We start from the raw sequence: 16,493 nt of genomic DNA, 5'->3' as shown, positions 1-16,493 counted from the left end.
TTTTCTTACACACAATGTGACAGACCCGCCAAGATCCGTTCAAGTTAGCGGCCAAGAGTATCGTACTCTTGTTTATTAGGGTTCCATACTTCAAAAGGAAAAATGAACCATTAGCATCACTTCGTTGTCTGTCTATTGTCAAGACCCTTCCCGTTGACCTAGCTAGAGTCAAAAAATTTGGCAGGTAGCAATGTCTTATAGCACAGGTAAAGGCAAAAATCTGAAAACCGTGAATTTGTGGTTACATCAGCAAAAAAATAAATTAAAAAGTGTTATTTCTTGTACGATATGGTGCGGAACCCTTCGTGTGTGAGTCTGATTCGCACTTGGCCGGTTTTACTTCAGCAAAGCTTGTAAGCTTTTGTTATTAGTGGGTACTCGTAGAATTGTGTGCGTCGGTTTGGAAATTCCGGCAACAATACGGCTTGTCGAGTCATAATACTTTCAGTAAAGCTCAAAAATCTTGCCGGCCTTTTCTCGGCCCGATTGTTTCGGATTTAGACTAGTGTAACTTTTAAAAGTTTATTTATATTTTACTAGATGATACCCGCGACTTCGTCCGCGTGGATTTAGGTTTCTAAAAATTCCGTGGAAACTCTTTGCTTTTCCGGTATAAGAAGTAGCCTATGTCCGTCCCCGGGATGTAAGCTAACTCTGTACTTACCAAATTTCAACATAATCCATTGAACTGTTCGGCCGTGAAAACCTAGCTGGATGACGGACAGACTGGCACACTTTCGCATTTGTATGCCTTTCTTATTGAGCGCTACATTTTTGTTCCGTTTGCCATGGAGACCCTTGGGCCATGGAGTCTTAGTGCAATTTTTTTTTTACGAGACATTTTACCGCGTTTAATAGCCTCATCGGGTAACAGAAGGCCTAGCTAATTTTTTGCGCAACGGATCAGCCTGGCTGTCCAGCGTGGAAATGCAGTCAGTATCCTTGGCACCATTCCACGCGGGCATGATTTGTATAGGAATTAGATAAGGCTAGCTTGAAGTTTGATTGTAGTATGGATATATTATTAGGAAGTATATTATATTATTATATTATAATTTTGAAACATTGTCAAGTAAAAAAAATCAGACATACCCGACTTTGTAACTTCTGTATCGGGAACCCCTCGAAGTATAACGTTTCGTTCCACCGAGGGTTCAGAGTTCGACGTTTTATCTTCGTCTCCAGGCGATGCTTTTTGTCCGGTAGAAGAGTCACTCGCACGTAGGGGTCCGAGGTCCCGCTGAGGTCCTTGGCTGGAAGCTCCTTGCCCTACGAACAAGAAATTCATCATCATCATCATCAGCCTGTGGACATCCACTGTTGGACATAGGCCTTCCCTATAGAGCGCCACCACACCCAGTCCTCAGCCTTCCTCATCCAGCCACTTCCTACCAGCCGCTTTATATCGTCGGTCCATTGTCCATTTGCCTATGTCAAAAATAAATTATTTCTTTTTTTATTATAAATTATTTTTTATATCAGAGGGTCTTCCAAAATACGTAAACTCCTCGTCCTTTGTTAGTTTTAAGTGTAATAACTCTTAATAAAAGCACGTCCTTTCCTTTTTCAAAGGGACTCAGCTTGCTGAGCGTCTCAACCCTAAAAGCTTCCCGGATGAGTTCGAAACTAGTCGGGCTTACGCCAACTAAATATGTATGTGAGTACAGCCGTAACAATACCATACTATACTATACTTATAAATACTGTATTGTTTAAAAACGCAGTTAATAAAAGAGCAAGAAATACATTTTCGCGTTTCTTTCCCGAAACCTTAAACAATACCTATTCACGATGTAATTACCACTGCTGAAAGAATAGTAAATTATGTTTTAATTAAAATTTCATTGAATATACCTAATTATGATCCTCGTTTGCGTCCTCGGTTATTTTATCATTACTTTTTGTTGATCTCGTTAAATTAAAATAAGGAGAATATATATATATAATAGGGCTCCGTAACCGAAGATTGCCAACGGGATCCATCGCACAATATTATTTATGTTCGTATCCTACGAATAACGCCACAACGGCCACAGTGACGTTTGATTTTTTTTGCTGATTTGAAATCTATTCTCAATCACATCTTTCAAACTCATAAAAATTTGAAAAATTTGATTTTATTACCTAGAAATTAGCGTTTGAACATAAGCTACAATTTTACTAGCGAAAAAGGTCCGACGAAAACAGCCACCATGGTCGCAGTGTCCGACTTTTATCCACTATTCAGGCAAAACTCATGTGCGAGGTCATGCCACAAGCGCCGCGCTGTTACTTTACGTCAGATCAGCGTGAGTGTCATATAATATTAACGAGTGCAATATTTAGGTATTTAATTTAGTTGTAATTCAATCTATCACTTATAGGTTTGCAAAACTCCTTGGTATATGTGGCTGTTTTCATAACATCTTTCAATACTTTTACGACCGCATTTTCCGACGAAAAATGACACAACTGCACTTATGACCCGATAGTTCCGTGGAACAAAGCGTAACCTATAAGATTGCATACATGTTCATTAGTATTAAAATAAACCATTAAAACCCTTACTCTTGAAACGTAGGCCTTTTGTAACAGTGTCGTTATTCGTAGGATACGACATTTTGTACTTTTATTTGCTCGAATGGTTAACGTACGTTGTTTACTGAAGCCTTTGCACACCTCGACCGCGGCAGTTCGATGGCAGATGAATAACGTGCCTCCAGAGTGAAGCTGATTGCACAACATATTAAAGTACAACCCGTAAAAATAATTACTACTTACTACATATTCATTGTTTTTTTTTTTTTTCTTTTCTCGTCTGGCTTTACACTGATTAGCCAATGTCAAGTGTGTAGTTATTTACAAGTTAGGAAAACTATATGTATAAGTATGGACCTCGTCTGTGCCGGCGCCCGCCGACACACACGCGGCGCCCCTTTAGAGCGCTTCTCAGTCAGTTCCTCGGTCAGTTCCACCATCAATAAACACCAGCGGGACACAAAAACCGGCCACTTCTAACAAAAAAACACTCCAAAAAGTCACAACACGCGCGCCAACAAACGCCACCACAGACAAAGTCCATATTCATTTTTATAACCACGGGAAAACGATATCATTTGATAGAATGGTCAAAAGTAGAGCAGGTAAAAACTACCTAACTGCTCAACTAGATAAATCAAATAATTTTTTTAACCGATTTCTAAAAAGGAGGTGGTCTAAATTCGGCACGTAAATATTTTTTGAAAACCAAACTCGTTCCTTTTTCTTGACGTATTTTTGTTTGTCATATCTTGGATTCGTCATACGGTCATTATATTATTAGCAAGCAGAAAGTTAAGACGAAGCCTTATATTCGACGAAATTCCCACCATTGTCTAAACAAGACTAAAATTAACCCTGTCATAAAACTATAACTCTCCCATAGAGGGAGCTTATTTTCGCTAGCACTTGGCTACAATCAGACGACCTGCTGGCAAGTTATGATGCAGCCTAAGATGGAGCGCGCTTGCCTAGAAGTTGCCCATTCGGCATTCACTCATTACTTGAAAGTACAGTCAGCAACAACTTGTACTGACGGGTGTAACCTAGCTTTGTTGCTGACTGTACCTATGTTAAAAGTAGAGGGGAAAACTGACGCCGTAAAGGCATTCCATATCCTAGCTAAAAAAACTGGCTATGAATTCATCGCTTTCGTAACTTGTTGCTGTTGCGACTTGCGTCTGAAAATGTCGCCACGTGCAAAGACCTCGTCGTGATCTCGAGACTCGAGAATCATTATTATCTAATAATATTTGTTACTTATTTAGCAAGTTAAATTGACGTAGTAAGTAATCCAGTAGATCAAGCAAAGTAAAGCAAAGCGATAATGCTGCCAATTCTACTTATTATTTCACAAGCCTTGCTTTATTGTTTTACAAGCCTGCAAAACCACACTTGCCCAGCGTGGTGGACTTGGCCAAACCCCTCTCTTTCGGAGAGGAGTTTTCTGTGTTCATTTAGTACACTAAAGGAGTCTTCCGTGCTCAGTAATGAGCCGGAGATGAGTAGATCATAAAGATGAGTAAGTACCTAATCCAGTAGATCACCCACAAAATCAGTGCGAAAACGATTTCTCGTGGGTTTCACATCGACAAAGCGCGTAATGCCGTAAAAGCATAGTCGCAATGATTGTGCTAGGATTACAATAGTGGTAATAGGTCAGTATAAATGTTTAATAAACTATGTTTAGTGTTTACCCTCTGAACTCTATCGCAAGATATGTTTTTTTCTGAGTCGGATATTAAAAGTAATAAAATACCGTATTTACGACACCCCGTCCCATAGCGATAACCACGGAAATACATTTTTCACCGATTTTTTACGTACCACTACGTCTTGCTTAGAAAATTTTAGCTCTTGGGCATTTTCAAACTAGACGATTTTAAACAACTGGTGAGTTTAATAAAAACTACCATACTCCTTCCAGGTTAGCCTACTTCCATTTCCATTTCATCATCACACATTGAAAAGAGCAACCGCCGAGTTTCTTGCTGGTTCTTCTCGATAGGAATGGCATTCCGAACCAGTGATAAATTATTTGACGATTCAAAAGCACTTGTAAAAGTTTATTTGAATAAATGTCTTATTTCTATCTATTATATTATATTCTATTCTATTCTTACCCCAAGTAAGATGGCAGTAAAGGGCTATCCTGTATCTGCAAATAAGAAACTTACTTGTATGATCCTCAAAATGAGTGTCGTGTTCTGGAAGTCGTACTCCAGCGAGAAGTGTATCTGGCCCACGTTCTCCGATGGCTCCGAGTTGTCGATGTACATGTCCACCAGAGATATCGACCGGTTCTGAAGGAACGCCATCTGTTAGCCAGAGCGGTGAACGATTTACTAGACGCATTTACAAGGCGCCTATCATCAAAGGCAATATGATGCATGCACAACAACATGAGACTTGGAACCCCGCATTTTCCCTTACGGCAAGCAACGTGTTTTTGGGTTCTTTTTATAACATAGTATTATTCTGTTGTGTACTTTTCTGCGCACTGTACAGCGACGTCACCGGACCAACGCAATGATTTGCTAATTCAGTGTCTAACACTCAATGGGAGCCACCGACCTCATTTATTGGTTGGTCTACATTGCTGATTCATTGAGCGATGGTACAATAATTTTTTGTACAAAACCTTCAATGCATTAAAAATAAATGTCAAATGAGCTCTGCAACTATCATTCGATGTTAGACCCAAAGTTAACAAATCTAGGTTGGACTCCCAGCCTGCTTCTCATTAGGTGCCCCATCAAGCAACGCATTTTTAACCGACTTCCAAAAAAGGAGGAGGTTCTCAATTCGTCGGGATCTTTTTTTTTTATTTTTTTTATTTTTTTTATTTTTTATGTATGTTCCCCGATTACTCAAAGACCCCTGGACCGATTTGAAAAATTTTTTTTGTTTGAAAGGGTATACTGTGCAGGTGGTCCCATATAAATTTGGTGAAGATCTGATGAATATCTTCGGAGATGGAGAACAGAACTCCTCAATGGATAAGAGCAAATTGCTCGCGATCACTGTAATAGCTTAGTAAACAGTAGGGTTTTAACTGGGCATAGCATATTATAGTACAGTGGGGCCACTAAAAATTGTGAAATAAAAAATTTTCAAAAGAAAAATAAAACCGACTTCAAAAACCAAAAACACTAAAAAGTAGAAAATAATTTTTGTTTAGCTACACATGTAATGTACCTAGGTATGAAGTCGGGCGAGCTTCACTCTTGGATTTCTAATTTTGTTTTAATATGCTCGCTCGACTTCATACCTAGGTACAGTACATGTGTAGCTAAACAAAAATTATTTTCTACTTTTTAGTGTTTTTGGTTTTTGAAGTCGGTTTTATTTTTCTTTTGAAATTTTTTTATTTAGATTGTTTTCAGCTGCGCATGTATTTTGTCGTGTAGGTTTTTTTTCTGCACACTATACAGTGATTAACTTCACCAGGGTCTCATATTATCGTGCACACATAGAAAATGTACAATGGATGAGCAACAAATATTTCTAAACGATAATGGTATAGGTGTAAAAGTGATCGTCCACTACACAGAACCGTACCACCGCGAGATGTTCTAAAATTAATAAAATTTTTGGCGGTTTTAAAAATACTGAAAATACCAGCCTGAATGGAAATATTTGACATCTAAACAAAATGAGCATAATATTATTTTTCTAATATAAATTTCATGGTATAGAATCACTCTGAGACATAAAGTCGTTACTTAATAAATAATATGCAAAAATTTCATTTTTTTAATATTTAATGTGATCTTAAAAATAGGGACAAAAAAGGCAATAAACGACTCTATGTTGTGTAATAAACTTAGGTAATTAGAATAAATAATTGTGTACAAAATCAAAAGTATCACACGAATGCTACTCTTTGCATCTTAAGTTTTAAATTTCTAAAATAATAATGCAAAAAGTAACAAAAACGGCTCTAAAAGCTATATTAATAAATCACTGTTAATGCTAAGTATGTACCGTGATTAATAAATTAAACTACGTAAATTACGCAATTGCATTTTTTTTTTGCTTTTAGTACAATTTTATATCGAAAACGAAGAAGCTTATGGGAATTTTATGTAGGCATTTATATTGATAAATACATAAAATAATTGCAGAAATAAGAATAAGCCTTGTTTCCAAAAAATATAACACGTAATTTGTAAGATTTATTGTTAAAATACCAATTGATGAGGTAAAGTAAACAAATTTGTAAAGTATTTATTAATATAGACTACATTCTAAATTAGGCTTCTTTTATGTAATTAGTTAGGAATAAAAGTTATCAATGCATGTTATCTACTGTTTTACCCAAATTGTCTATACGATCCTTGTAATAAGTTGGACTGCAATACAAAATATGTAACTTAAATGAGTTTAGCTAATATAAAAATATTAACTAAAACCTAAAATTATATACTATAATTTAAAAGAATATGTACAGAAAGGTAATTTTTATTTACAAATCTACATTATAAAATGAAGTTTAATAATTATGTATTTTTTATCCATGCATTTATGGGTACCTACCGTCTAATAATAGTACAGGGTTACGGTACTAAATTGCGAACTATCTGTTCTATTATTGGTTAGTGGGTGAAGACCCTTAAATTAATAGTATTTTCGACAAATTATTATATTATATTTTAATAGATAATAGAAAGAAATATTTTTATAATCTACAAAATGCTTTAGCTAATCTACAAATGTATGAGTAGACTACAATTTATATGTATACAACATATTATTCTGAACTAAATGTAAATCACAATGGATGTTATTGCTATTTAAATTAGAAACTATACAACATGATGTTTTCGGCATATGAATAATAAATTATGTAAAATGGGTCTCTACTGCTCCATATTTTGAAAATGACATTATAATGTTTGCATGCGATATTATCTATTCTATATTCGATGGGTAATATAGATAGTCGATAAAATCTATTGATTAAATCGATGTACCTAAATGTAGTTTTGTACCATCTATACAGGCTATTAATTATATTTATTTGACAGTTACATGCTATGTAAAACTAACGTAACCTACTAACAAGTGTAAATTAAAAATTTATAACACCCCCGACGATCCAAAGTATTTGAGTTTTCCAAAACATCATTTTCAAATAAATAATTATGTATTTAGGCAACGTCCATCTTGACAGCTTAACATTTGTCTATTGACATAATAGTATGAACCTAACGGTTATCTAACCTTCTTTTCTACAAGAAAACTAGAAAAGAGCTGGTAACTCTTAAACGGCTGAACCGATATTTTTAGATTATAGCTAAAAACACTCTCGATCAAGCCACCTTTCAAACAAAAAAAACTAAATTAAAATCGGTTCATTCGTTTAGGCGCTACGATGCCACAGACAGATACACAGATACACAGATACACAGACACACAGATACACACGTCAAACTTATAACACCCCTCTTTTTGGGTCGGGGGTTAAAAATAATTAGTTTAGGAGCAAAGCACTTTTAATTATCATCCGTCTAACTTACATAGGGGAAAGTTGCGTGTGTCATCGAGTTACCATTAATTTTGTTTCCAACACGAAAACGAAAAGGGAAATTAATATTATCTAGAATTGAAAACGCTGCTCAAACTTGTATCATTAGTTAAAAGACTTTGTTGCTTGGTAATTGTTTTTCATAGTCATTAATTATTATTATTTATGTTTAATTTAAGTAACTTTAGATTTAAAATTGTTTTTTTTGCTAAATAGGTATATTGATATATATTTTAGGCCTGCTTATTTAAGACAAACATTTATTTAAAAATTTCGTTCTTACTTATCTTACTTCCTGACAGACCAAAACACGCTCAGCATTTATTAATTATGCACTTGTCCCACCGCCGACGAGAAAGCTATTAGATATCGCTCAAGAAACGTACAATCGATGTAATATGATTCTGTGTCAATAAATGAGCATAAAATATGTTAATAGTTGAACGCTGGCTATGCACAATTTCCGCGAGAAATCTCTCTTGATTAGTTTTGCGGTTGGTCACTGCGATCAACCAGTGGAGCTATTAAAGAAAAAACTCGCTAGCAACGTTGTCTTAGCGGTTGAAACACTAGCACAGTTTGCGCAGGATAACTTATATCTCGGCCGCCTATCCGAGCAAGTGGCATTAGTAATCGCTCGCTGCACTCGCACACTCGCTCATAACCCCGTGAAAAAACTACCCCAAAACTATCACCCGTTTCAACTCTATTCATTTAAGAGTGTTGAACCGGCGATGAGCTATTCTTGAGCCATTTTGCCCCCCTATATTTTATTAAACACTGCATTTATGTAAAACATGTATGTACTACTTTGTAGAATATTTCCTGTTTTATTAAATTGACAGACAACATTTTGCAATTTATTCATAGTTTATCTTTTATTGCCTAAAATACCAAAAGACTATTACTGAATTTTGGATTTCGTGTCATCTTTGACGTTCACTACATCAAAAGTTACTTGGTCGATTCTCACAAAGAGATATATTTACCAAAGAAAAGGTCCTGAACTAATAAGATGACAGAACCAAATCTTTCGTTTGGCATTTTTTACATTATAAAAATTCAAACAAAAAAGTCATAATTTCATAAAACTACAGACACATTAAACTGTCATTTAGGTGGGTTATTTTTCTTCATTTATAAATAAAACTAAGTACTCATTAAAGAAGAACATATTTGCAATATAAACAGAAAAAAAATATTTAAATTTAATTAATATTTGTTTCCAAAAAATAATCTTGAAACACACTACAAAACCGTGCAACAAGCAATAGTAAATTGAACTAGGAAATTAGTATCGGCCGAGGCCTCTCCGAGAACGGACGTAACGCTTGTTTGCTTAGCAATTGTTATCGGATTATTTACGATTTACCTGAAATTGTAGTGCGACTATCACTTCTCAATACTAGGTATTTTTAATACTCGCTATTTTTTCTTAAAGATAGATTAAAACTTTTTGTATATTTTTGAATTGTGTTTATATGATGCTGTAAGGAATTGCATTCCTAAATCCTGGTGATCCCTCGGGATTTTTAAAGGATCATCCGTTTAGATGTTTTTTACGTGGTACAGAAATGCGTTGCATCCCGGGGACGGGCTATTACGGATAGGCTAGTTTTGTCCTGGAAAATCAAAAGTTCCCACGGGATTTTTAGAAACCTAAATCCACGCGGGTGAAGCTGCGGGCATCAGCTAGTTAATAAATAAGTATTGCCTCGAGCAAATAGCTGCATTGGTATCTATTGTTCCCTGTCATTGAAAGGGAATAATTTAATTTTCAAATTTTGAAAAAAATTGTAAAACGCGATTTCGGTAGAGAATAGATCAATGCCTATCAGAGCAGTGGCATTGATCTATATTTTTAATAATTTCTAAAAAATAAATTTTTAACTGTTTAAATTTTACATGGGTTTCACATTTATTTCAAGAGCTTTTATAAATATGTAAAACTCAATACTCAAGGTTTCATTATACCGTTTGTGATAAGGAAAACCATGTTTTTAAATAAACGGAAAGTTGAATTTTGTATAATTAGTTATTGACTAGAATTATAATTTTTCAGAATCAAATATTCTTAAAGGCTTATAGTTTTACGGTTATTACCGGCTGACAATGCTATATCCCAATAGCCTTGCTATTTGTCCTAGCCGCTAAATGAAATTTTGATGATTCATCGTCCTGTTATGGCATTAGCGCGGTTTCTTGTATTCCATTATGATTTCTTTTTTTTCATTTGCATAATAGCATTAGTTTATTGTCTTTTACAGCATTAGTACGGTATTTTGTATTTAGATTTTGGTTGTATACATTGTACACTCTACCATAACACCTGAAACAATAGGATAATTACTATCATTTGCACGTGGTCATCCCTCGTGGATCTTTATGATGGTTATATTTTTGAACTAGCTATTACCCGCGGCATCACTCGCGTGATTCAAGGTTTTAATAATAATTGAGGTTTGTTACAATATTTTATGCAATGCCTAAGTTATTTTATCATGTGTTTTAGCATGCTATCCTGCGCGAACTATTTGTTTTTTTTTAAAGGAAAAGTAGTCTATAATACTTTTTCCTCGACTATGTCTATGCAAAACAACCGGCCAAGTGCGAGTTACACTCGCGCACTAAGAGTTCCGTACTCGGCTATTTTTTCCAACATTTTGCATGATAAGTCAAAAACTATTATGCATAAAAATAAATAAAAACCTGTTTTAGAATGTACAGGTAAAGTCCTTTCATATGATACCCCACTTGGTATAGTTACCTTAGTTTGAAAATTGAAACATTTTTTTTTAATTCGCAGTTTTCAGATTTATTCCTGTACTTGTGCTGTAAGACCTACCTACCTGCCAAATTTCATGATTCTAGGTCAACGGGAAGTACCCTATAGGTTTCTTGACAGACACGACGGAAAGACAGACAGACAGACAACAAAGTGATCCTATAAGGGTTCCGTTTTTGCTTGAACCCTAAAAAAATGACGTCAATTCATAGCTCTGTTGTGGCGTTATTGAATGACAAATGCGTGAAAAATAGTATGCTATCCCGCGAGAAGTGTTCATATAATATTTTTCGGGAGAAAAAGTTGCATTTATTACTTACTAGCTGATGCCCGCGACTTCGTTCGCGTGGATGTAGTTTTTTAAAAATTCCGTGGGAACTCTTTGATTTTCCGGGATAAAAAGTAGCCTATATGCTAAATCAGAGTATAATCTATCTCTATTCTAAATTTCAGCCCAATCCGCCTAGTAGTTTTTGCGTGAAGGAGTAACAAAAACACACACACACACACACACACACACTCACATACAAACTTTCGCCTTTATAATATTAGTGTGATGTGACTAGCTGATACCCGCGAATTCGTTCACTTGGATGTAGGTTTTTTAAAATTCCCGTGGGAATTTTTTGATTTTCCGGGATAAAAGTAGCCTGTGTGCGAATCCATGGTATAATCTATCTGCATTCTAAATTTCACCCCAATCTGTCCAGTAGTTTTTGCGTGAAGGAGTAACAAACATACACACACACAGACAAACTTTCTCCTTTATAATATTAGTGTGATTAGATTCTCAGCTATGTCTTTGCAAAAAAAGCGTCCATCCGTAACTCTGTTGCGGCGTTATTGAATGACGAATGCCTGAACGATAGCATGCTATCCTGCAGGAACTGTTTGGTTTTTAGAGAGAAAAGTAGCTTATTTCACTTTTTAGATTCTTCACTATGTCTGTGCAAAAAATGTTGTCAATCCGTAGCTCTGTTATGGCGTTATTGAACGACAAATGCGTGAAAAATAGTATGCTATCCCGCGGGAAGTGTCCATATTTTTCGGCAGAAAAAGTCTCATTTATTACTTATTAGGTTCTCAGCTATGTCTTTGCAAAAAAAGCGTCAATCTGTAGCTCTGTTGCGGCGTTAATGAATGACGAATGCCTGAACGATAGCATGCTATCCTGCAGGAACTGTTTGATTTTTAGAGAGAAAAGTTGCTTATTTCACTTTTTAGATCCTCCACTATGTCAATGCAAAAAATTGACGTTAATAAATAGCTCTGTTGTGGCGTTATTGAACCACAAATATACGAGAAAATAGTATGCTATCCCGTGGGAACTGTTTGTTTTTTCTGGAAAAAGTAGCATATATCACTTGCAAGGTCTTCAACTATGTTTACGCAAAAAAATGCCGTCAATCCGTAGCTCTGTTGCGGCGTTATTGTAGGACAAATGCGTGAAAAATAGCGTGCTGTCCCTTGGGAACTGTTTGTTTATTTTGGAAAAAAAGTATTCTGTATCACTTGTTATGTCTTCAATTATGTCTGTGCAAAAAATGCCGTCAAACCGTAGCTCTGTTGCGGCGTTATTGAACGACAAATGCGTGAAACACAGCGTGCTATCCCGGGGGAACTGTTTGTTTTTCCGGGATAAAAAGTAGCCTATGTCCTTTCCCGGAAAATATTCTAAGTTGGTACCAAATTTCATCAAAATCGGTTCAGCGGTTGAGCCGTGAAAGCGTAGCAGACAGACAGACAGACAGACACACTTTCGCATTTATAATATTATAGTATGTAACTAAGAGAGGACTGAGTTTTCGGGAGCTATGTATAGTACGTGACAGGTCGAGATGGCAATCGAGGTATGAGGCGGGGGACGTTCTGCACACCCGCACGTCACCCGCGCTATCCCGCACCGGATTAGCCCAGGGATTGTGTGGGTGTGCGGGGCGTCCTCACTCTGATTGCCATCACAACCTGTCACGTGTTGTGTTGCGTATTTGTTTGTTTATTGGCTCATCGATTCACTTATTACTGCCAAACTGCACATTAAATTTTGATAAATGAGATCTCTCTTTGGCTTCGCTTTACCATTCCGTGTGTTAGAGGCTATATTGTCATATGTCATAAAATTTTCCGATATGTCATAAAAGAACTTATCATAATCAAAACGAATGTAAGAGATATAACCTACAAAACCCAAAAAGTATATTGAAATTGGTTTACCTACACATGACATGAAAAAGAATTGTGTATCGAGAAAAAATAAACTTGAAATAGATGGATCGAGTTTGATATCAAATCATAGCAGTTACTATGAAAATTTCGAATACATGTATATAATAATTTATACATATTCAAATATAAATCAATCATCTGCGGTGAAGTCTTTAAAAGTAGTAGGTGGGTTTTTGTACTATTAGTTTTGAACTTTATCTTATTTTGTTTTTGTATCCCTGGCTTACTCATGTAGCAGTGCACTTATTTTTGATAAATAAATACCTACTCAAGTGTAACATCTGCATTTTTGTACCTGTTAATCCCTTTCATTGTACTGTCCATTGTCTTGCGCTTACGGTAAGTACGATTTAGTACTAACAATAAAATTTGAAAAGATTGTAAAGGACCATAAATAAATAAAAAATGCTCAATGTCTTTATGAGTATTAGCATTGCATTATATTTTTGATAATATTGCAAATTAAATATTTAAGACTGTTTAAATTTTAGACGGATTTCACATTTATTTTAGCCTTTATAAATATATGTGTGAAAATTATTATAGTAGGTGTAACTATTTATACTGTGCATGATAAGGGAACCATATTTTCGTAAATATGTATAAGGAAAGTTGAATTTTGTATAATTTCTTGACTCTCTTATACTTACACAAGTATATAAAAGATTAGTATTAAGTACTGACTACAATTATAAGTTTTATTCACTCGTACTTAATCTATAAAGATAATACACTGTTTTAAAAAACATCATTGTTTTGAAAAAAACGACAAACTAACACCACATACTTAAAAATATTGAAAAAATAATCTGTTTGAAAATCGTCTAGGATCAAAACGGTTTGTTATAAACTAAACTGCGCTGGGTACGTCCGTTCACGGAAACAAACAAAGAACCTCGGGTAAATACCTAAACTTGTGTTCCAAGCTCATGCTTCAACGCTCTTCGTCTACCGAATCTTCTTCTATATAACTTCGTATAACGAATCTTTTTAAAGCTCTTGTGCCCAAGAGCCTTAAAAAGATGGAAATTTAAAATAACACGTCAAAATGATACATATTATAATTAGCTTTATTCGTTTCTTAATAATGTCAACGGTGGGACAAGAGCCTTAAAAAGATGGAAATTTAAAATTACACCTTGGATTGCGAATAAAATACATTTTAAGAGCTCATTTATCTGGAAACGCGCGGGCCGATTAGGGGTTTTAATAGCTACAATTTATGTCCATTTTCCTATAAAATACCGGCCTTAATTCGTTTGGTGGCATAATCTCTTAAGCTGATATAATTATAACGAAATGTCCCTTTGGTTAATGCGTTAACCTTTGATGTAGATAGTCATATTTTTTCGATTTCCTACAAAGAAAAAGGTTGTAACGGAAATCAGCGTGTTCAGAAAATTAATTTAAATAATAAGTAAGAGTTTAATAGTGAGGTGCAAGTATTTTGAAGTAGGGACTAGGGATGTGCTATGAATAAGTATTTTGATATTTATAGACTTACGGTCAAAATTAATAATAATCAATCCTATCTGTAATCTTTCGATAAGTTACTATATAACGTCGTTATTTGTCAAACGTCTTTGCTTTTTTGCCTTTTGTGTCAAATAATCACGTTGCTAAGTTACTTATCGACAGACTACAGATGGATTGATTATTTATTTCATCCTTTAGTGTCATTAGTTGTCTAGATTTGCTTAAAATCACAGTGCAAAATTTAAAAAAATTGTGCTGAATTTGCACTTCACGGAAATCTTTGTGCTCTGTGCAATTTTCTAGTAATGTAATGTAACATGGTGAATTTTTAAGTTTTAAATATTTGCGATTGTGAAATGTTACAGGAAAATGTCTAAGGTCAACTGTTATGCCTACAATCACTTATTGAATGTAGTTTAATGAAGGGAATTATAATATTTGTGGGTTGTGCTATTTTATTCTAGATCTATGCAAAACTAAAACTAATTTTAGTGGAATACCATTATGTAATTTTATTTATCATCCGTGATTAATACCTGTGAAAATGTGATATATACATAGTATTTTCACTCCAGTTCTATCAAGGTGTTTTTTGTGATACAATTTTTAGTTATGATAAAGCAATTTTAATTTGCCATTTTGAAACTGATCTAACTTTAAAGCAAGCTCTAAAATCTATGTAGCTTAAAATCATAAGCATTTGGTTGTGTTATCAAAAATCGTCAAAGAAAATGAAAAAAGCTTCACTCTATATATTTTTTTCTCATAGTTTTATCTATTTTTTCCATATACAACCTCTTCTACCTACCATTTTTGAAGAAGATAGCATGGAAAAAGAATCCACAGTTTAGAAACGTTGATAAAATAAGGAGAGGTAAAGCTGGAAAGGGAGAGATGTCTATTTGGTTTTCTAAACACTTTTCACTCTTCCAAAACACTTATTTCTACGAACATTCGCGACAAACTAAACCTGAATGCGTGCTTTTCTTGTTACAATATTTGTTAAATATTTAACATCATTATTGATTGGTCGTGATTTACCAATAGAATGATCATAATCTTTGGATCCGCATAAACAACGTAAACTGGTATAAACATAATATTTGTACAAGGAGATATAAAGTAGGTATATTTCAGATTAGACTTATACTTACTGTCTTACAATAAGAATTTAAGTTACATCGATTAATCCGTTTAACCCCTTCAATGCATGTTTTTATTTTAAATTTTTAAATTTTTTTTAATTTTTTTTTGACAAGACCGAATTCTAAAAATATGGAAAACTAATTTGCTGTAGGCATTCGCTTGGCCACAATTACACCTAATGGAAAGTGATGATGTGGCCTAAGATGGGACGCATTTGCCTAGAAGATGCCTATGTCTTGTTTTAAAGATGCCCGTATTATAGGAAACTGTATTGTGTGTACTTAGTAGGTATGAGAAATTTTTAAATTTAAAACTTTTAAGTTTGCTAAAAAGAATAAATAAAATACAAGTAAATATTAAATTCTTAAGGCTTTGTTTCAGAAATAGTATAGGTTTTTCATACGTTCGATAACTTTACCAGAAATTATCGTTATTTCTGAATAGTCAAGCAAAAAAATCTATCAAGTTGCTATTCGTACATTATTATTGCTTTCTCAGACATGATCGATTAAATGGCAATAGACAATTGGAAGAGCAAGGGTAGGCATCCAATTAGAAAGCGATGCGATCAATCACACAAAAGAAAGTTGAAAAATGTATAATAGAAATAGTAGGTTTTTTCTTTTTTTTATTAATAAGTAAATATGTACTAGGTATTGCTACTGGTTCGGTAATGCCTTTTTTAAAGTAAAACTCCCATAATTTCAGTGAGTTAGTGATGCTAATAAAATAATATTTTAATTTTTCCTATACTCGCCTGTTTTGCCGGACGTCTTTCCTGAAAGTATGCTTTTATGAAGCGTTAATATTAAG

General features: G+C 34.5%; 1 protein-coding gene across 8 annotated transcripts in view; it reads right to left on the bottom strand.

The window, feature by feature from the left end:
- The window catches only part of LOC123871265 (synaptotagmin-7), a 425,136-nt gene that overhangs the window by 22,389 nt on the left and 386,254 nt on the right, over positions 1–16,493 (bottom strand). For 4 of the 8 annotated variants that reach the window (XM_045914960.1, XM_045914966.1, XM_045914964.1 and 1 more), the window contains 3 exons: positions 15,330–15,338; positions 4,695–4,835; positions 1,093–1,269 (listed from right to left, as the gene is read on the bottom strand). In XM_045914960.1, coding sequence (XP_045770916.1) covers positions 1,093–1,269; positions 4,695–4,835; positions 15,330–15,338 — 327 coding nt within the window. The other 4 variants (XM_045914961.1, XM_045914965.1, XM_045914962.1 and 1 more) reach the window with 3 other exon arrangements.

Source organism: Maniola jurtina, chromosome 13 (genome assembly GCF_905333055.1).
Source record: "Maniola jurtina chromosome 13, ilManJurt1.1, whole genome shotgun sequence".
In the NCBI taxonomy this organism is placed as follows: domain Eukaryota; kingdom Metazoa; phylum Arthropoda; class Insecta; order Lepidoptera; family Nymphalidae; genus Maniola; species Maniola jurtina.
Note: the sequence above shows the minus strand (reverse complement) of the source record. Positions and strands in the feature narration are given on the sequence as shown.